Genomic DNA, 23,358 nt, shown 5'->3' with positions numbered 1-23,358 from the left:
ATTAGTAGCTTTCCAACTCTAGCTATGAATGTTGTATGCAAGATTTTATGTGGACATAAGTTTTCAACTTGTTTAAGTACTAGAGTGTGATTGCTGGATTGTATGTTAAGATTATGTTCACTTATTAAAGAAACTTCTAAATTGTCTTCCAAAGTGATCATTTTTGCATTCCCACAAGCAATGAATGAAAGTACCTGTTGCTCCACATTCTTACAAGCATTTGGTGTCATCAGCATTCTGGATTTGGCCATTTTGATAGGTGTTTAGTGTTATATTATTGCTTTAATTTGCATTTCCCTGATGTAGAACATCTTTTCATGTGCTAACTTATCATCTGTACCCTATTTCCCTGAAAATAAGACAGTGTCTTATATTAAATTTTTGCTCCCAAAGATGCGCTAGGTCTTATTTTCAGGGGATGTCTTATTTTTCCATGAAGAAGAATACGGTACACATTTATTGTTAAATTAAAATAAAGGAAATTTATTACCTATATATGGTACGGTAGTATGGTAGTTGTCAACACAAACCAAACTGTGAATCCTACAGTATCAAGAATTTACTAATTTATTCAATGACAATCATGTCATCATCTTCTGGAACATCATCATAACAATCCAATTCCTGAATTTCCTGGTGAATTTCTTGTGACTCCATTTCTTTCAGAATCAGTGGACCAAATCTCTCATGTTTAGCAATAGCACTGTCTTTAAATGAGTACTTCTTGTCAAGGTAGCCTGCTCGCAGTGCATTTGCAATGCAACTTGTCAGTGATTTTCTCCCATGAATTCTTCACCCAAGTCACAACTTGCAGTTTAGGTTTCACAAAGTTTCCACGCTGATTTAACTCCATTTTATTTTCTTTTTCTTTTTTTAAATATATTTTATTCATTTTTTACAAAGAGGAAGGGAGAGAGAGAGCTAGAAACATCGATGAAAGAGAAACATCGACCAGCTGCCTCCCACACACCCCCCACCGGGGATGTGCCCGCAACCAAGGTACATGCCCCTGACAAGAAACGAATCTGGGACCCCCCAGTCCGCAGACCGACGCTCTATCCACTGAGCCAAATGGGTTTCTGCTCTCCATTCTATTTTCAATGTAGTCATTAATTTCCACGCACAAATTGTCTTTGAATGGCTTGTTTATTGCAATATCAAGAGTCTGGAGATAGGCCTTATTTTCGGGGGGATGCCTTATAGTTCAGTCAGAAGGAAACCTGTAAGTAGGTTTTATTTTCGGAGGATGTCTTATTTTCAGGGAAACACGGGTATATCTTTGGTGAGGTGTCTGTGAGTGTCTTTGGCCCATTTTTAGTTGGGTTATTTGTTTTTTGTTGTTGAGTTTTTAGAGTTCTTTGTGTATTTTTTGGATACTCGTCCTTTAACAGATGTGTCTTTTGCAAATATTTTCTTGCATTCTGTGGCTTGTTTTCTTATTTTCTTGATATTGTCTTGCAAAGCAGAAGTTTTTAATTTTAATGAAGTCTAGCTTATTATTTCTTTTATAGATCATACCTTTGGTGTTGTGTCTAAAAAAGTCATTATCATACCTAACTTCATTTAGGTTTTATTCTATGTTATTACATAGAAGTTTTATAGTTGTACATTTTACATTTAAGTCTGTGACCTGTTGTGAGTTTAGTTTTGTGAAGGGCATAAGGTTTGTGACTAGATTTATTTTTTATTTTTATTTTTTGCATGCGGATGTCTCGCTGTTCTGGCACCGTTTGTTGAAAAGACTAGTTTTGCTCCTTGGTATTGCCTTTGCTCCTTTGTTAAAGATCAGTTGACTGTATTTATGGGAGTAGATCTGAGTTTTATAAATCCTGATTTGCAATAGAATCCCCTGGAGAATTTCTGTTAAAATGCTGATCCCTAGGCCCTGGTCAAAGACTTCTAAATAGGATCCTCTGAGAGAGGGTTTGAGAAATCTACATTTTAAATGGCTGCAGATGATTCTGTGATAACAGGTCAAGGGTTTTGGATTCTTCATTCTTAGTCCATTATTTAAACTGCTTCCCTTTTCTGCAGAATCTTTGCACAGCTCCCATTGTGGCTGATGATGTAAAGCCAACTCTCTTCTGCCACTTACTACAAAACAGAATCCTTTGATAGCATAGACGAAAACGTATAGTGAGCACATTCTCTGTGCTTGCATTGTGCTAGGTGCTGATGATCATTGAGGAAAGGTATATGTAGAGGTTTTTGAAATGGGAAGTAATATACCAGCAGTACTCATTATAGAAGGCAGTTAAAGCCACATGGTGAAGTAAGACACTTAGAAAGCCAGTGTATTCTGGAACATAGATCTGGCAGTGATTGGAGGGAACTATTAATAATAATGAAGGTCCCAGAGGTAAGTCTAGAGAAGACGTGAAGCCTGAAGTGGGTAGGACATGAAAGTGGGTGAGGCCAATAGAAATAACACAGGAGAGAATTCAAGCTTTGCAAAGAAAGAAATAACAGAATTTAGTGGTAGAATATAGGGAAAGGAAGGGTAAAACAGAATTTCAAAGGCTGAAATTGAGGAACCCAGAGGAAATGAGCTCAGATGGTGGAAATTTGGAACATTAGAAGGAAAGGCAATTTGTCAGGGGAAAGGGGACATATGTTTTGGTCATTGAATTTGAGGCAAGAGTGGAATACTATTGTAGAATGGAGCATTTGGAAGTCTGGGACTGGATCCAAGGTGAAAGGTTAGGACTAGGCATCCCTAGCATAGAAATTCTAATCAAGGGATGGAAATTATAGGCTTGGGCTGAACAGATGTGGGACTAAGAAATAGAGAGGGATGTGCAGAGGGCTATTAACTGAATGGGAACCCGCTGAGAAGATCAAAAGGGAGAGAACAAGACAAGAAAATAAGGAGGGAGCAGAAAGTGGGACCAGAGGAGAACCATAGAATTCAGCAGATGGGATATTTTCAAGAAGCATAAAACTTTTCAACCTGCCCTCATAACACCTCGTATTCAGAAGAAGAAAAAGAACCAATACTCCTGTAGTTTCCATAGCTATAGGAACATTTGCTCTCTTAGAGTATGAAATGGAGCCAAGTAAAGTATCGTTTTAGAAAAAGCTATCTTGCCATATTGCAAATACTGCTTTTCATGGACATCTTAAGTCATTCAAAACAAAACAAAACCCAACAATGTCTGCCTTTGTTTCTTGAGTTCCTTGTTAAAAATAATGCAGAAGATTGTCTTATTTTACCTTGTAGGCACAGCAGCCTGGGAAAAATTCGTCAATGTGAAAACATCTACAGAGAAAGTCAACACATTACTTGTTCTTTTATTCTGACTACTAAAATAAAGGATCCCAGTTTCGACCAAGACAATGTTCAGGTGATGGTCAAGGATAATGCAGGAAAAATTAGACCATCCTTTCATATAGTGCCTTTAACTTCTCATGGTAAGTTTTCAAAGACCTCTATGACAGCATGGATAAAAGTGTTAATGTCCTTTGAATAGTCAGTATATATAATGGAAACAGATTATCTTTTTAAGATCTTACCAGAAAAAAGACTATGTTTATATATTTCTATTTTATATTTTTTTAAAGAAGCAAGCTTAGAAATTATTTTATTTAGTACCTATGCACATGTTTTCTCCTTGTTCACTTATGAGTACACTGGGACAGACAGCAAGCAGTTAGTTATAGAACCACGATTGGAACCCAGGCTCTCTGACTCTTAAGATCAGTTCTCTTTTACTTATAATACTTGTCAGGGTAGTGCTACAGAATAACTCTGATTGAATATAGTTCCTGAACAATCTATTTTATAGTTTGTTTTTTTTTAAAGCTTAGACTGGAGGTAGAATGATCAGGGGTGATATCCAAATTATCTAACATTCTGGGTCCGGCATTGATCAATGAGAGCAACCAGTGCAGCTGAGTATCAGCCTATTAGAAAGAGCCTCCCACTTGAAAATAAAATATCTGCTTGAGGTGCTAGCTTCTTCACTTTGGAAAAGATATATGTATATACTAGTACATTCTATTAAAGTGTTTCCTCATCTATAAAATGGGTTGCATTGTCCCTCTTGATCTCAAAAAATTGTACATCTGACCCTTGAACAGCATGGATTTGAACTGTATGGGTCCACTTATACGTGTATTTTTTTTTCAATCTGCCCAGTATTATAAATGTATTTTTCTTAGGATTTCCTTAATAATATTTTCTCTAGCTTATTTTATTATAAGAATACGGTATAAAATACATATAAAAATACAAATATGCATTACTCAACTGTATATTATCGGGAAGGCTTCTAGTTAATAGTAGGTTATTAGTTGTTAAGTTTTTAGGGAGTCAAAAGTTATATGCAGATTTTTGACTAGGGGTGACAGTGATTTTCTTAACCCTCTGTTGTTCAAGGGTCAACTGTAGAAGGTTCAAATGAATGTGAAGTGTATAAAAATATTTTGTAAATCTCTAAAGTAGACTACTGTAAGCATTATGTTTGTTTATATCTTGCAATACCCCAACAAGGAGTTCATATACTGGCTAAGTGGTATATAGAAAATGTGTAGGCAAATAATCATAAATTGACAAAAGTGCCGAAGTTTGTGAGCAGAACACTATTTGTTCTTTCAGATACTCAGGGAAGTGAATTCTAATAGTGAACCAAAGGGAGCTTAGTTTGTAGGTCCAGGGAGTGAAGTTGAGGTAACATGCCAAGTGGGATAATCTAAAGCAAAGCCCTTGTTTGTCCTCTTCCTTGCTTGGCAGGTTCTCCTCGATGGACCTTTTAAAGCTCATTTTGCTAGTTTTCTTCCTAGAGATTAGTGGTGACATAAAGGGAGATACGTCTCAGCTAGAAGGTGACATCTTCAGATTTTTTGTTAATTATTCATTCTCTTCTGTTGTGCGGTATGCATAGCTGACTCCCAAAAAACTGAATTGACTAAGCTAATTTTCTTATTTATTTTACATTGTGGTTATAATCACTTAACATTAAATTTATCATCTTAACCATTTCTAAGTGTACTACTGTTCAGCAGTTAAATATATTCACATTGTTGTGCATCAGATCTCAAGAACTTTTATCTTATAAAACTGAAACTCAATGCCCCAAAACAAATTCCCTCTCATCCCCCCCACCTCCTCTCTTGGTGTTACAGAAGACCAGAAAAAAACCAAGCCATGCTTAGAGAAAGGGAATTACATTTTACTAAGGGCAGGGCCAGAGAAAAATATGCCTTTTAAATTCTGCCCCCCCACCCCCATGGAGGAAACCTTTTCTATTTATACTTTTCCTAGTTCTTTTGTCTCCCAAAATTGGAATGAGACTTCTGGGGCTTCTGGGAAAGAAGGCCTACGTGCTGGGAAGGGGCTATGAGACCATATCTCAAGGCCTGGCCTGGTGCCAGCACTGACAACTCTGTCTGGGGCATAGTCCACGGCCTCTCTGGAATGGGAGTAGTCTTGTTTTCCTTATCATTTAAACAAGCAAGTCTTTACAGAAGCCAAAATAGCAGGGTTAAAATTTCAAACAGCAGCCAAAACTAGTTTGGCTCAGTGGATAGAGCATTGGCCTGCAGACTGAAAGGTCTCAGGTTCGATTCTGATCAAGGGCATGTACCTTGGTTGTAGCAGCTGATAGATGTTTCTGACTCTCTCTCTCTTTCTCTCTCTCTCTCTCTCTCTCTCTCTCTCTCTCTCTCTCTCTCTCTCTCTCTCCCCCCCCCCCTTCTCTCTGTAAAAATCAATAAAATATATTTTAAAAATTCAAACTGCAGTTTTTTATGTAAGATGGATGCTTCATTGGTGACCACCTTCTTACTTTCTGTTGCTATGATTATGACTACTTTGGATACTTCCTAAATGGAATCATATAGTAGTTGTTCTTCAGTGATGGGCTTATTTCACTTAGCATAATGTCCATGAGGTTCATCATTGTTGTAGCATGTGTGAAAGACTAAGCTAATGTTTAATTGTGGTCTTTGATTGGCAAAATGGGTAACATCTGGGGAAACTCCTTGCACTTGGTGCCCCTGTTACCCATTAGGTGGAGGCACATCTGGACCAGACAGTTCTTTTCTTTATGATGCAGCTGGATATCCTGATTATACCCTTGCCATATTCTAACCAGATGCATATCAGAGTTCATGCCATCTGCTAGACACCCAAAGATGTTCCTTAAATCAATTACTAGGCAATTTAGCATAACATTCCTTCATTAATCATGGCTAATCAGAAATCTAGAACTGTACTAGTCCCATGATCGACAAACTGTGGCTTGTGAGCCACATGCGGCTCTTTGGCGAGTGTGGCTCTTCCACAAAATACCACGGCCTGGGTAAGTCTATTTTGAAGAAGTGGTGTTAGAAGTAGTTTAAGTTTTAAAAATTTGGCTCTCAAAAGAAATTTCAATCATTGTACTGTTGATATTTGGCTCTGTTGACTAATGAGTTTGCCGACCGCTGTACTAGTATGTCTGATCATGGAAGGCCCTTGAAAGTATCAGCCCTATTTTGATTTAACTTTGTGACTTTTGTTATCAGTTCCCACATAGGTATCTCATCAAAGTAAACTCTGGAAGCTAATTTGTATTCTTCTATTTCTCTTTCAGTGCAACCTGATCCTCCACATATTAAACGGCTCTTCTTTCAACATGGTGACTTATACGTGGTAGGGAAGAATCCACAGCCTTTTTCTAGCGCTTGTTTATCTTATCAAGTAAAAGTCAATAACAGCCAAACTGAGACGCGTTTTAGTTTAACCGTAAGTGTTTTCTAGATTGTGTTTTTATTTGGATATTTTTTTTTCACTTGAATTTCTTATAGTATAACACATTGAAACGTCAATGAAATTTAGCTCTTAGATTTGTCACATAATTATTATGATGATAATTCCTTGTTTGAAATAGGTTGGTGGAAGGTTTGAGGGTTTATGATAGTAGTGACTGCAAGATTCATGCCATATATTAATTCATTTGCTCAAAAAATTTTATTAGCTCTGGTCCATGGCTCAGTTGGTTGAGCATCATCCTGTGCATTGCATTCCTGGTCAGGGCACATGCCCAGGTTGTGGGCTTGAACCTCGTTGGGGTGTGTGCAGCAGGCAGCTGATCAATGTTTCTCCTTCACATCAATGTTTTTCCCTCCCTCTTACTTCCTCACTCTCTAAAAATCAGTAAAAACATATTTCAAAAATTTTATTATCTACTATGTGCCATACACTATTTTTGTGTACATGACACCTGATGCAAAATTATTTTTTATCCATGAAGCTTACCTAATATAAGATAAATATGTAATTGAATAAGCTAATTTCAGGGAATGGATACTATGAAGAAAATTAAATAGGGTGATATAGTAGCGTGATGGGAGGGCCTGAGGGAATAGTAGGTAGGATAATAATTCAAAGTGGTGACATTTGAGATGCGACCAGAATGATGAGCAGGAGCTAGCCATGTGAATATCTGAGGTTGGAGGGGACAGCAAATATAAAGCCTGAGGAAGGAATGAGTGTGGCATGTGTGAAAAATAGAATGAACTCTGGATCAGGTAGATACTTGGAGGCTCTGGTATGGCCATTCAGTTTTCTTAGAGTTTGTGGCAACTAAAGTATTCAAATTTGAGTAGTTAGTATTGGTTGGATTAAATACAGTTTTATTATTCAGAATCTGGTACAAAATATGCTAATTAGAGGTCCCTGTGGGACACTGGGCATAACATCATGCGACATAACCTTAGGGCATTAGTCACAAACTGGGACTCAGACATTTTTGTTTGGGCCACAAAGTGGAGTTTTGTTTGTCTTTTTAACTTTTTATCTAGATTTAAAACTGTGGTGCCTGAAGAGTGTAGTTTCTATTAGGTGGCACCTCAAGACCACAGGGACTCAGTTGTGTGCCACCTGCCCTGGCCCTGTGCATTTGAGTTTTAGAGGTTCGAAACCAAGTTTTTTTGTATTGGCTTTTAAAGGAGCCCAGCACACATGGACAAATTCCTTGGTTCAATTGTTTTAGCTCCTCAGGGGAGTCTCAAAATACAGACTTACCATGGTTTGCCTTACGATGGCACAAAAAAATGATAACACATTTGATAGCAACTGTTCTTCAAAGTTTGAATTTTGATCTTTTCCTGGACTAGTGATATGCAGTACAATACACTCTCATGTGTAATTAATTTTAGTTCAATGCTTCAAACATTCTTCAGGCCCACTGTGCTTTTAACTGTGTACATTAATGACAACTATCCATATATCCATTGTTTTTCACTTTTGGTACAGTATTTAATAAATTATATGAGATATTCAACACTTTATTATAAAACTAGAGGCCAGTGCATGAATTCGTGCACTGGTCAGCCATCCTGCCCTGAGGGGTGGGTGGCTGGGGTGAGGGGTCATGGGCGGGGCTGGTTGGGGAGAAGGGCTGTGGATGGTTTGCTGGCTGGCCCCACACCCCTGAGGGGCCGTGGGCATTCTGGTCATTCCACTGTTCAGTCGATTTGCATAATACCCTTTTATTATATAGGATAGGCTTTTGTTAGATAATTTTGCCCCACTGTAGGTCATGTAAGTGTTCTGAGAATGTTTAATATAGGTTAGGCTAAGCTATGGTGTTCAGTACGTTAGGTGTTTCAAGTGCATTTTTTACTTTGGATATTTTCAACATATGAAGTGTTTATTGGGATGTAACGCCATCATAACTTGAAGAGCATTTCTACTTACTAAAATATGCCAGTGTTGACAGGTTAATAACTCCAAAGGGAATGATCAGGTCCACAGCTGAGCAGAGCTCTTCTGGGCATTTGCAGATGAATCTATTTCTGAAATAAAGTACCCATGATCTGGTATAGAAACTGATGTCCCCATACAATACTGCAAAGGGAAAAAGCAGAGGGCTTCCAAGTGGGGAGAGGGTGCAGCTTGCATTTCCAACTAAGTGACCTACCAGAAAACTGAAATATAATTGCTTTCTCCAGCCTTTACTGCTCTCCTGTCAAATCCAGAATACACTTGTATTCTGCTTGTATTATTCATTTAGCACTGAATTATGTCTTGATAGTTACTCTGATCACCTGTGTAGGCCTGTTCTCTCCACTAAAAATATAAGCTGCTGTAGGGAGGAGTTAGGTGTTGTTTACTTTGTGCTGTTCCTGCTATTAATAGCAGCTAATATGTATTGAGCAATTAATATGCACTAGGTATTTTTATAAGGATTTTATCTGAATTGTCTCATTAAGTCCTCAGAGTAACCCCAAGGATATAGGTCCTGTCCCCCTCTTCATTTTACAGATGAGAAAAATCAGTCTCAGAGGTTACTACTGAGATCACATTTCTAGAAAAAGTGGTAGAGTCAAGATTTCAGCAAAAGTCCAAGTTCTAAGTATTTGTTCTTAAACACTGTGAATCACATCAATACTTTAGCTTAATACTAACAGTCATTAATTATTAAGTGTTTATATGATATGCTACAGATATACTCTTCTGTGTACTTCTCATACAGTGGTTTATAATAATTCATGAAGTAGTTTACATTTTATAGAGAAACTAAGGCTCAGAGAAGTTAAGTAACATATTACAGGCCATACAGTTAATAAGTATGACTTCAAAAGTTGGTCTCCATGTATTAAACTTTGACAAAGAATACTTGGTATAACACCATTTGTGTAATCATCACTTAACACATTTTTGTTGAATTAAATTACTTTATTTTTATGAACTTCTGAAGAGAACACACATATATGGAACTTATTCATCTAAGTCAGATCTATAGTCTATGTGGAATTATAACTCTGTTTATACACTTGAGTGTAATGTACTCTCTCCTAACAGATGGTCAGCAGCTGCTTCCTCTCCTAGAATATCATCAGCTTTTGTGTGCTCTCTGATCTTGAGTTCTGCTGTTTAGACCTTTTTTCTTTTTTTTCTTTTTGCAAGACTTTTTGAGGAATTATTTTGCCTGGTGTTCCAGTTAAGAGGGAAGTAGGCTGGAACATGAATTGTGCCATCACATGAGGGATGTGGTCAGATAGAGGTAGCTCATGGCAGAATCACAAAGTAAGGAATGACTTGTCTTTGGCCACCCCCATCCCTGCAAACTATCTACTTGGTTCTATGTGCCTTTGTTTTTCTTTTCTCATAGAGGTATCTAAGCAGCTGATAAATAACACAAGAGGATTTACATTTGAACAAGAGCCCAAAGCCTTTAATTTACACAATGATTTGCTGGCTTTAGAATATATATACTAATATCTATATATATCCTGTATAATAAAGAGGTTATATGCAAATTGACCCTCATGCCCTCACACAAGATGGCTGCCTCCATGTGGTCAAAGATGGCTGCCACAAGATGGCTGGCAGGGGAGGATAGTTGTGGGTGATCAGGCCAGCAGGGATGGCAGTTAGGGGTGATCAGGCCTACAGGGGAGGGCAGTTGAGGGCAACCAGGCCAGCAGGGGAGGGCAGTTGGGGGCAACCAGGCCAGCAGAGGAGGGCATTTGGGGGCAACTGGGCTAGCAGGGGAGCAGTTAAGCGTAATCAGGCTGGCAGGGGAGTAGTTAGGGGGTAATCAGGCTAGCAGGCAGAAATGGTTAGGGGCAATCAGGCAGCAGGCAGGTGAGTGGTTAGGAGCCAGCAGTTCCAGATTGTGAAAGGGATGCCCAACTGCTGGTTTAGGCCCAATCTTAAACTGGCAGTTGGACATCCCCCGAGGGATCCCAGATTGGAGAGGGTGCAGGCTGGGCTGAGGGACACCCCTCCCTGAGTGCACAAATTTCATGCACCAGGCCTCTAGTATATTTATAAAAATATGTCTGGGAGATGGTCCAAGGAAAGGAGGACATCAGCTTGCAACCTGATCCCTCAAATGGTAGTTGACACTTGGGATTCCCCAAAAGGCCTCTAATTCCAAATGACCAGCAGTAGGGTACAGTAGTCCCTCAGTGGCTTTTTCTTTGCATCTATATGAGGTATTGAAAGAATGACCCTTCATCATTCAGCTGGCCTTTCAGCTCTTCACAAATACTGATAGGAACCATTTTAGTGAATGACATTGAATGCCAAAAATCATAAGTCATAACTATATATGTTCTGTTCTTTGTCCCATGTTTAAATATCTCTGATAGAAGTTGAATATATATATATATATATATATATATATATATATATATATATATATTAATCCTCACCTGAGGATATGTTTTTATTAATTTTAGAGGGAGAGGGAGAAAGAGAGAGAGAGAAACATGCTAAACATCAATCGGCTGCCTCCCATATGTACCCTGGTCCAGATTGAACCCGCACCCCTGAGCATGTGTCCTGATTGGGAATTGAACCTACAAACTTCTGGTGCATAGGATGATGCTCCAACTAACTGGTCCACACTGGCAAGGGAATAAAAATTGAATTATTTTTTTATATAAATGTCTAACCACTATGTTATACACCTGAAACTAATATAACATTGTATGTCAACTGTAATAAAAAATATTTTTAAAAAAGAAGACTATTTTCAAGCTTTACTGAGGTATAATTAACATGTAAAAATTATATATATATATATATATATATGTTGTACAATGTGATTATTTTTAAGGTGTACAACATGATGATTTAATATACATGCACTTTGTGAAATGATATCCACAATTAAGTTAATTAACATCCATCACTTCACAGTTACCTTTTTTGTTTGGTGTAGTGAGAACACTTAAAATCTACTCTCATAGCAAATTTCAAGTATACAATACAGTATTATTAACTACTAGAGGCTCAGTGCATGAAATTGGTGCACAGGGTGTGTGTGTCCCTCAGCCCAGCCTGTACCCTCTCCAATATGGGACATCCCTCTCACAATCCAGAACCTCTGGCTCCCAACCACTCGCCTGCCTGCCAGCCTGGTTGCCCCTAACTACTTCTGCCTGCCAGCCTGATCACCCCCTAACCACTCCCCTGCCAGTCTGATTGATGCTTAACTGCTCCCCTGCTGGCCCGATTGCCCCTAACTGCCCTACCCTGCCAGCCTGATTGACATTTAACTGCTCCCCTGCCTGCCTGATTGCCCCTAACTGCCCTCCCCTGCTGACCTGATCACCCCCTAACTGCCCTCCCCTACTCTCCATCTTGTGGCAGCCATCTTGTGTCCACATTGGGGCAGTCATCTTGTGTGTTGGAGTGATGGTCAATTTGCATATTACTCTTTTATTAGATAGGATAATCACCATGCTACCCATTAGATCTTCAGAACTTATTACTGAAATTTTATACTTTTGATGTACATCTTCCCATTTTTCATATACCCTAGCCTCTGGCAACTAGCATTCTATTCTCTGCTTCTATGAATTTGACTTTTTTAGATCCCACATATAAGTGACAGCATATAGTATTTGTATTTCTCTGTCTTATTCCACTTAGCATAATGCCCTCAAGTTTCATCGAAGTTATCACAAATAGCAGGATATTTTTTTCTCTCATACTATCTAATAAAAGAGTAATATGCAAATTAACCATACACCTGCTACACCCACAAGCCACGCCCATCAGCCAATCAGGAGTGAGTATGCAAATTAACACAACCAAGATGGCTGCCACCGTGAAGCAAGCAGGAGGCTTGGGTTTCCCTGGCAATGGAGGAAGCCAAGCTTCCTGCACACTCTGACTGTTCCTGGACTTCACTCAAGGCTACAACGTTTCAATTACAGAAGATGAATAAATCCCAACAAAATGGCTGCAGCCACAGAACAAGCAGGAAGCTTGGGTTTCCCTGGCGATGGAGGAAGTCAAGCTTTACGCCTGCCTTGGCCTGCCCTGGCCTCCGCTCAAGGCTACAAAATTTCAATTATAGAAGATAAATAAACCCAAGATACCAGGGCCTTTGCATGGGTCACCAGGGAGCATGGCCGGCCTGCAAACCACCACAGGCTCCTCGCCCAGGCCATCCTATGCCCCAAGGAAATCCTAACCCTGATCTGGGACTCCCTTCAGGGAAAACCAGCTGGCCCCCACCCATGCACTAGGCCTCTATCCTATATAATAAAAGAGTAATATGCAAATTGACCGTCACTCAAACACACAAAAAGGCCACCACAAAATGCCCAGCAGAAGAGAGCAGTTGGGAGGGACCAGGTCTGCAAGAGAGGGCAGTTGGGGGCGATTAAGCCTGCAGGGGAGGGCAGTTAGGGGTGACCAGGTTAGCAGAAGCGGGAAGTTGAGGGCAACCGGATTTGTAGGGAAGGGCAGTTGTGGGGGACCATGCCTGCAGGGGAGAGCAGTTGAGGGGGACCAGGCCTGCAGGGGAGGGCAGTTAGGGGTGACCAGGCCTGCAGGGGAGAGAAGTTAGGGGCAATCAGGCTGGCAGGGGAGCAGTTAGGCATCAACCAGGCTGGCAGGGGAGTGGTTAGGGATGATCAGGCTGGCAGGCAGAAGCAGTTAGGGGCAATCAGGAAGGCAGGCAGGCAGGCATTTGGGAACCAGCAATCCTGGATTGTGAGAGGGATGTCCAACTGCCTGTTTAGGCCTGATCCTACCGGTAACGGGCCTAAACGGGCAGTCAGACATCCTTCAAGGGGTCTCAGATTGGAGAGGGTACAGGCTGGTCTGAGGGACACATCTCCCCACTGTGCACGAATTTCATGCACCAAGCCTCTAGTATATGAATAATATTCCATAGGTGCCATTTCTTCTTTATCCAACCATTGATATACTTAGGTTGTTTCCACATCTTGGCTATGATGAATAATGCTGCAGTAAACATGGAGTGCAAATATCTCTTCAAGATCCTGATTTGTTTTTCATTGAGGTCCTGATTTCATTTCCTTTGGATATATTCACAGAAATAAAATTGCTGGATCATATGGTAGTTCTATTTTTAATTTTTTGAGGAACCTCTATACAAAAAAAAAAAAAAAGAAAGAAAAGAAAGATTCTCCTTCCATATGGATATGTAATACTGTATTCCATAGTGGCTATACTAGTTTACATTCTCACCAATAGTGCACAAGTGTCCCCTTTTCTCTATATCCTTGACAACACTTGTTATTTATTGATTTTCTTTTATAATAGCTCTTCTAATAGGTATGAGATGGTATCTCATTGTGCCTTTGTTTTGTATTTCCCAATGATTAGTGATATTGAACATTTTTTTCATGTACCTGTTGGCCAAAAGTAGACAGATTTTCATGTGTTGATTTTTTACTCAGTTTTGAAATATTTGCATTTCAGGAACTGATTATTCTTTTTACATCAGACAGCAAGTGACTTAAATTGTGTGGAGTAAAATTTTATATTATATTTCCTGTAACCTAGTTATTTTTCATACATTATACTGTCAACAAGGGAGAATGATTTCTTTTCCTCTTTTTAAAATTTGTAATTGATGTAGGAGAAAAACTACACAAGTCATTATATGCAGTTAGATGATTTTTCACAAGTGATTTTGCTAATTTCATAACTAGCACTCCAGAAGCCACATCATGACCCCTTTTGGTCACTACCCTCCCAAAGAACAACTATTATCCTGACTTCTAATCTCAGAGATTAGTTTTGTTGACTCTTTTTAAACTTTTTAAAATTGACTATAGTGAATTTATTTTTGTGTGTATCTGCCTTCTTTCACTGTGTTATGTTTATGAGATTGACTGATATTCTTGCCTGTAGTTGTAGATGGTTCATATTCATTGTATTCATTCTATTGTGCCAATATACATTTGATTTATCCCTTCTCCCATTGATGGACATTTCAGTAGTTTCTAGTTTGGAGTTTTATCGCTAGAGTTTTTATGAACATTTTCATACTTGTTTCTTGGTGCACACATGCATACATTTTGATTGGGCATATATAGGTTGTAGGATTACATCTTATTCTATCTAGTAAATAATATCATTTTCTCAAGTAATTTTGCTAATTTACACTACTAAGAGCAGAAATTGAGAGCGCTAGATCCTTTATAGCCTCATCAACAGCGGTGGCAAACTTTTTGGACCTTGCAGGCCACCGGTTGGTGGCAACCACTGCAACCACTTGGTATTTATTGTCTGGTTGGTGTGTGTATTCTTATCTTGTATATTTAATTTGAATTTCCCTGGTAATTAATAAAATTGAGTACTTTTTCATGTTTACTGACAATTTTAATATCTTCTTGTGAAATGCCTGTTCAAGTATTTTGCCAGTTTTTTCATTGACTTGTCTGTTTTTTCCTTATTAATTTGTGGGATGTATGTACATATATGTGTATTATGTATAAATGTAAATACATGTTATATAATACATATATGCAAGTCTTTTGTAAGAAATTACAAATATCTTCTCTCATTCTATGCCTTACCTTTTTATTTCCTTAACTAGAGGCCTAGTGCATGAAATTTGAGCATGGTGGGGGGAGGGCGGTGTCCCTCAGCCTAGCCTGCACCCTCTCCAATCTGGGACATCCCTCTCACAATCCAGGACTGCTGGCTCCCAACCACTTGCCTGCCTGCCTGCCTGATTGCCCTTAGTTGCTTCTGCCTACTAGCCTGATCACCCCCTAACCACTGCCATGCCAGTCTGATCGACACCTAACTGCTCCCTTACCCACCTAATTGCCCCTAACTGCCCTCTCCTGCTGGCCTGGTCACCCCTAACTGCCCTTCTCTGCAGGCCTGGTCATCCCAACTGCCCTCCCCTGCTGGCCTGGTCACTCCTAACTGCCCTTCCCTACAGGCATGGTCACCCCAACTGCCCTCCCCTGCTGGCCTGGTCACCCCCAACTTCCCTCCCTTGCAGGCCTGGTCCCTCCCAACTGCCCTCCCCTGCTGGCCATCTTGTGGCAGCCATCTTGTGTTCACATGGGGATGGCCATCTTTGACCACATAGGGGCAGTCACCTTGTGTGCTGGAATGACATTCAATTTGCATATTAGGCTTTTATTATAGAGGATAGAATATATTTTTAATGTTAATATAGATTTATAAAAAGTGTTTTCTTTATGATTAATATTTTTATCCTATTTAAGACATCTTTTTAAAAAATATTTTTATTGATTTCAGAGAGGAAGGGAGAGAGAGAAATAGAAATATCAATAATGAGAGAGAATAATCAATCATATATGAGACGATACCCAGCCAACTGAGCTATACCAGCCAGGGCAGGTTTTCTTTTAATGGAATAAAGGAAACCTTGTTAGAAATGATTAAATCATGTAAAATGTGATTTTTAAAATATTTTCAATTTACTCATTTTTATTTATTTTTTATTTTCAAGGTTGATGAATCCATATGTACTCATTCAGAGTTTGAGGGAAACACGGAGGTCAGTAAATTCAACTTTAGCTATTTGGACTTAAACACATAAGAGTAGTTGGGGATAGGGCTGGGGGAGCATAGCCTAAATTTGAACTTCTTTGTTCTGTGTATTATTGTCCATTTTTATCCAGGAGTTAAAGTCAGATAATTTGGAGTACAATTCAAGTCTTAATCATATACAGAATTTGTTCGATAATTATATTTAAGATTCAGAAGCAGAGAAAGAGAATAAACTATTAATATACTTGTGTGTTGTTGTTGTTGTTTTTTAATTTTAAGGATGGTACAATTTGTTTCCGGATTCCTGGTGTTCTTCATGATACTTTGAACACAGTCAGAATGAGAGTAAAAACAAATAAGATTTGCTATGCGGATGACAAACTGTGGAGTAATTGGAGTCCAGCGATGATTATAGGTAAGGGAACAGGATTTTATTTAAATTTAAACCACTGATGCATGGAAACTAAGCTGAAGCAGAAAATAGGATGGGAAAAGGGGTGTTCTATATTCTTAATGTCAGCCAGTGAGTATTACAATTGAAATGTATTTTCTGTTTAATTACTGTCAAATCACCCAATTTGCAATATACTAATAAGGCACTTTGAAAATCCATAATGCAAATGGTATTTTTTTCTCTTCTGTCCTGCCTCCATCTTTAGAAGGTAGGCATGATTAGATCTGCAGATTGTACAATGCTAGAGGACTTAACTTATGTGTTGGTGATAGAATCAAGAATAGAACAGTGGCCCTTGATGGCATTTAATAGACATAAACCTGTATCTAGGTTTGAAAAAATCAGTTTCATTTATTGATAGGCTGAACAAGCTATTTGCCAGACTCAAGTATAGGATTGAAATACCTGTGCTTTATGAATGTGTGTGTTGTAGGGTGCATATAGGGTTTTGTTTGACTGTAAACTCAAAGTGACTCAACATTGGGTCCTTAAGTATCCCTAAAGGAACATGCAGTTGTAGGCAGTAGCGACAGTGAAGCACCTAAAACAAAGGAACGTGGGAGGGTGGGGCACAGAGTCCTGTACACATCAGAAGTGTGCTGTATTCATGCTGGGCACCACATTTTTGCGGATGCCTATTCTTGAAAGAGGGTAATCAGGATGTTGAAGAATCTCAAAATTTAGGGAGAAAGACTTGATGAAGTAAGTGTGGGAAGTCATGATTGATGAATTCTAACATTTTAGGTATTTTCAGGTAGAAGAGGGAATAGACTACGTATGTTTTTTGAGGCTCCTTATGGGAAAAAGAGGACCAACTTTAGGACTTTCTAACAGCTATCTAACAGTCAGAGAGACAAGTTGTTAAGGTAGTCAATTCCCTATTATTTGAGTAATTGAACAATCTATGTGTCAAACATGGTTGTATTAGTTATCTATCGTTGCATAACAAATTATGCCAAAATATAGTGGCTTAAAAAAACACATATTTACTAATTCAGTTTTTTTCTGTGTGTCAGGAATCTGTGCACAGGTTAGCTAAGCAACTCTGGCTCAAGTTCTCTCATCAGGTTACAGTCAAGCTACCAGTGTGGACTAGAGCCTCATCTGAAAGCTTGACTGGGGCTAAAGAGTCCACTTCCAAGCTCACTACTAACGTTGTCATTGGAGAGCCTCAATTCCTCTCTGGCTGCTGGAGAGGAGGGGGGTTATAACAGATTGAATTATATCCCCCCAAAAGATGTGTTTCAATCCCAACTCCTGTTACCTATTATTGTGACCTTATTTGGAAATAGAGATTTGCAGATGTATTCAAATTGAAATGAGGTCATACTGGATTAGATTAAGTGCTAAAACCAATGACTAGTATTATAAGTAGAAGAGAGGATACACAAAAACACAGAGAGACACACATAGCAAAGACCATGTGAACATGGAGACAGAAATTGGAGTGCTACAGCTGCAAACCAATAAATGCCAAGGATTCTGGGACCCACCAAAATCTAGGAACAGGCAAAGAGGGATTATTCTCTAGAGCCTTCAGAGGGAGCATGTCCTTGTTGATACCTTCATTTTGGATTTTTAGCTTCCCGAACTGTTAGAGAATATATCCCTGTTGTTTTAAGCCAACCAGTGTGTAGTGATTTGCTAAAGTAATTCTAGAATATCAATACAGAGGCTTCCCTCAGTTCCTTGCTATATGGATCTCCCCATAGGGCTACATAGTATCAGCTGGCTTCCCCAATTGAGTGATTTAAGAAAGAAAGACTATATAAGAGAATACCCAGTGTGGAAACCACAGTCTTTTATAACCTGATCTTGGAAATAATATTCCATCACTGTTGCTGTTCAGTTTTTTACAAATGTGTCAATTAGTTCAGCCCATCCTCAAGGGGAGGGGTTAAATAAGGGTGTGAATACCAGGAGGCAGGGATCATTTGGGGTCATCTTAGAGGCTGCCTAAAACAATGATGCTATCTATGCCTTGATGCTTTCTAAATGTTCATGTCTTAGTGGAAAAGATAATTGAATAAATAGACATATAGTTCACGAGTTAGGTGTAACAATTAAAGACTTTGGATTTGGACAGTGCTGGATTTGAGGCTTGACTCCATCACTTACTAAACCCTTAGAGACAATCTAGTAAACTGCTCTGAACCTTGCTCTTCTCATCTGTGTAAATGGGAGACAGTATTATCTACCTCTGTAGCATAGATATACACATATAGAAGCACGTAGTATGGCATCACACATATAGTAGGTGCTCAATTAAGAACAGTAGTAGTGCTAGTTGTTGTTAGGATTATTTTAGGTATTCTAATAGTATTAAGTAACCAATACGAAAATATAGTCACTGTTAATGAGATGATGCATTTAAAAGATATAACATCTTTGTTAATAGTGTCTGAAACCTGTTGAGATATCTTGGCTTTATATAATTTGTTTTTATTTTATTTTAATCTTTAAATTCTTTGTGGATTAAGGTATTACATATGTGTCCTCATCCCCCCATAAACCCCCAAATCCCCCCCCCCAATCATGCCCTCACCTCCCTGTTGTCTATGCCCATTGGTTGGGCTTATATACATGCATACAAGTCCTTTGGTTGATCTCTCCCCCTTACTCCCACCTTCCCCTACCTTCCCTCTGAGGTTTGACAGTCTGATAGCTGCTTCTCTGTCACTGGATCTGTTTTTGTTTATCAGTTTATGTTGTTCATTATATTGCATAAATGAGTGAAATCATGTGGTATTTATCTTTCTCTGACTGGCATGTTTCACTTGGCATAATGCTCTCCAAGTCCATCCATGCTGTTGCAAATGGTAAGAATTCCTCCTTTTTTACTGCAGCACAGTATTCCATTGCATAGATATACCACAGTTTTTTAATCCACTCATCTGCTGACAGATACTTAGGCTGTTTCCAAATCTTAGCTTTGATAAATTATGCTATTATGAACAAAGGGGTGCATATATCCTATCTGATTGGTGTTTCTAGCTTCTTGGAATATATTCTTAGAAGTGGGATCACTGAGTCAAATGGGAGTTCCATTTTGTTTTTTGAGGAAACTCCATACTGTTCTCCACAGTGGCTGCATCAGTCTGCATTCCCACCAGCAGGGAAAAGAGTTCCTGTTTCTCCGCATCCTCGCCAACACTTGTCACTTGTTGATTTGTTGATGATAGCCATTCTGACAGGTGTGAGATGGTACTGCATTGTCATTTTGATTTGCATCTCTCATATAGTTAGTGACTTTGAGCATGTTTTCATAGGTCTCTTGGCCTTCCTTTTGTCTTCTTTTGAAAAGTATCTATTTAGGTCCATTGCCTGTTTTTTAATTGGGTTGTTTATCTTCCTTTTATTAAGCTGTATGAGTTCCCTGTAAATGTTGGAAATTAAACCCTTATCGGTGATAACATTGGCAAATATGTTCTCCCATACAGTGGGCTTTCTTGTTGTTTTGTTGATGGTTTCTTTTGCTGTGCAATAGCTTTTTATTTTGATGTAGTCCCATTTGTTTATTTTCTCTTTAGTTTCCATTGCTCTAGGAGCAGTATCAGTGAAGAAATTGCTTTGGCATATGTCTGAGATTTCGCTGCCTGTGGATTCCTCTAGTATTTTTATGGTTTCTCATCTTATGTTTAAGTCCTTTACCCATTTTGAGTTTATTTTTGTGTATGGTGTAAGTTGGTTGTCTAATTTCATCTTTTTGCATCTATCTGTCCAATTTTCCCAACACCATTTATTGAAGAGACCGTCTTGACTCCATTGTATGCTCTTGCCTCCTTCGTCGAATATTAATTGGGCATAGTGGTTTGGGTTGATTTCTGAGTTCTCTATTCTATTCCATTGATCTATATGTCTGTTCTTATGCCAGTACCAGGCTGTTTTAATAACAGTGGCTTTGTAATACAGCTTGAATTCTGGTATTGAGATCCCACCTACTTTGTTCTTCTTTCTTAGGATTGCTGCTGCTATTTGGGATCTTTTTTAAAATTCCAGACGAATTATTGGAATGTTTGTTCTAGGTCTGTGAAATATGCTGTTGGTATTTTAATGGGGATTGCATGGAATCTATAGATTGCTTTGGGTAGTATGGACATTTTAATGATGTTAATTGTACCAGTCCATGAACATGGTATGTTCTTCCATCTGCTTGTCTTCCTCTATCTCTTTATTCAGTGTCCTGTAGTTTTTTGCATATAGGTCTTTAACCTCTTTAATTAATTCCTATGTATCTTAATTTTTTTGGTACAATGGTACATGGGACTGCTTTTTTAGTTTCTCTTTCTATAAGTTCACTATTGGTATAAAGAAATGCCATAGATTTCTTGGCGTTAAGTTTGTATTCTGCTACATTGCCAGATTCACTTATTAAGTCTGATAACTTTTTGATGGAGTCCTTAGGGTTTTCTATGTACAGTATCATGTCATCTGGGAATAAGGAGTTTTACTTCTTTTCCAATTTGGATGCCTTTTATTTATTTATTCTTCTTGTCTGATCGCTATGGTTAGTACTTCCAGTACTATGTCAAACAGGAGTGGTGAGAGTGGGCATCCCTGTCTTGTTCCTGTTCTTAGGGAAAATGGTTTTAGTTTTTGCCCATTGAGTATGATGTTGGCTGTGGATTTGTCATATATGGCTTTTATTATGCTGAGGTATGATCCTGCTATTCCTACCTTGCTGAGAGTTTTTATCAAGAAAGGATGTTGGATTTTATCAAATGCTTTTTCTGCATCCTTAGATATGACTATGTGATTTTTATCTCTCAATTTGTTTATGTGATGTATAACATTTATTGATTTGCAGATATTGTACCATCCTTGCATCCCCGAGATAAATCCTGCTTGGTCATGATGTATGATCTTTCTGATGTATTGCTGGAATCTGATTTGCTACAATTTTGTTGAGGATTTTGGCATCTATGTTCATCAGGGATATTGGCCTATAATTCTCTTTCATTGTGTTGTCTTTATCTGGTTTTGGTATTAGGTTAATGCTGGATTCATAGAATGACCTTAGAAGTGTTCCTTCCTCTTGAATTTTTTGGAATAGTCTGAGGATAGATTTTTAGTTCTTCCTTGAATGTTTGGTAAAATTCCCTTGGGAAGCCATCTGGCCCCGGGCTTTTGTTTACTGGTGTCTTTTTGATGACTGCTTCAATTTCTTCCATAGTTATCAAGCTACTGAGATTTTTAGAATCTTCCTGAATGAGTTTTGGAAGGTTGTATTTTTCTAGAAATATATCCATTTCATCCAGGTTGTCTAGTTTGTTGGAGTACAGTTGTTCATATTATTTTCTAACAATCCTTTGTATACAGGGCTCCGCCATCTAAGACTGCCCGGTTTGTCAGCCCCGTGGAAGACCTGCAGAATCTAAGTGTCCCTAGCTCATACACACACACACACACACACACACACACACACACACACACACCGCACACATCCACATACTCCTCTATCACTCCCTCATTCTCTCACACTCTACCTTTCTGCTGGTTGCCATCTTTGCAACATTGAGAGTCAGTTTTAGATAATTTTAAGGTGTTTATTCATTCATTCATGGAATTTAGGCACTAGAGCAAGACTTCCCCCCACTATTAAGATAACAGAGGATAATTTAATTGAAGGGTTTTGGAAAATAGTTTGGGGCAGAGGGCAGAAATATATGTGACCTCACTGCTCTAACAGAGCTGTTGCTTGATTTATTTCTAAAAGAATTTTTTATTTCTCATATCTTTCTGTTTGCTTTCCATTTTCCAGGTAAGAAGACCAATCCAACACTCTATATCACCATGTTACTCATAATTCCAATCATTGTTGCAGGTGCAATCATAGTCCTTCTGCTTTATCTAAAAAGGTAAGGCAACTGCCCAGGCAGGCTTGACAGTTTCTGCTAGCCTGGTTGCTATGGTTATTACTCTGTGTGGGTGTTTGATATTTGCCTAGTGTATTAAAAGCATTTGGATTATAACTGACTTTTGGCAAAGAGGTATTATTATGTACATTTTATGGTGAGGGAAGTGTTAGTTGAGTTTCCCAGGGCTCTTCTCAGGCACTGCTTTCTTTGCATGTGTTTAGAATTGTTGCTAGGACTTTTGTTCATTCTACTCTTCCAAATGTCTAATTTATTGACAGTTAGTTGGTAACTGTTGGAGTGAAGTTTTAAAAATGGAAACTATTGTTCATTAAATGACTTGTCTGGTATGAATGGGAAGCATGCTGCTACTTAATGCTGTAGGAAGGAGCTTCACCAAGTTGAATGTAATATATGGTATTCATTCCTTGAGAATGTTTTCCCTTCTCTATCTAACTATAGGGACTAGTCTGGTGTCATTATTTGCTCTTTTAGTAAATACCTATGGTTGAAATAAGGTTATTAAGCTGAATCTAAACCAATATTTTATCATCATGTCAATATTCATCCACTGTACATTTATTGAGTGCCTATTTATGTGCCAGTCACTGTCCTCATTGCTGGCATTATAGCAGTGAACAGGACAAAGTCCCTATCTACATTCTAGGAGGATGGATATATAAATGGTGTCCCAAAAATGTATACACACTTTAAACAATTGTAAAGGCAGTGTTTATTAAAATACATTTCTTTTTCAAACATGAGCTATCAGCTGGTAAAGTATGTACGCATTTTGGGGGATTTGAGGGGAT

At 38.6% G+C, this 23,358-nt stretch overlaps 1 protein-coding gene across 2 annotated transcripts in view; it reads left to right on the top strand.

Moving 5' to 3' along the window:
- IL13RA1 (interleukin 13 receptor subunit alpha 1) overlaps nucleotides 1–23,358 on the top strand; it is a 68,906-nt gene that overhangs the window by 29,601 nt on the left and 15,947 nt on the right. For both annotated transcript variants that reach the window (XM_084870395.1, XM_084870396.1), the window contains exons 5-9: nucleotides 3,221–3,411; nucleotides 6,576–6,727; nucleotides 16,197–16,244; nucleotides 16,517–16,652; nucleotides 22,453–22,549. In XM_084870395.1, the coding sequence (XP_084726521.1) occupies nucleotides 3,221–3,411; nucleotides 6,576–6,727; nucleotides 16,197–16,244; nucleotides 16,517–16,652; nucleotides 22,453–22,549 (624 nt within the window). The remainder of the gene's footprint in view (nucleotides 1–3,220; nucleotides 3,412–6,575; nucleotides 6,728–16,196; nucleotides 16,245–16,516; nucleotides 16,653–22,452; nucleotides 22,550–23,358) is intronic.

This window comes from Pipistrellus hanaki, assembly GCF_964339955.1.
Source record: "Pipistrellus hanaki genome assembly, chromosome: X".
Classification (NCBI taxonomy): domain Eukaryota; kingdom Metazoa; phylum Chordata; class Mammalia; order Chiroptera; family Vespertilionidae; genus Pipistrellus; species Pipistrellus hanaki.
Note: the sequence above shows the minus strand (reverse complement) of the source record. Positions and strands in the feature narration are given on the sequence as shown.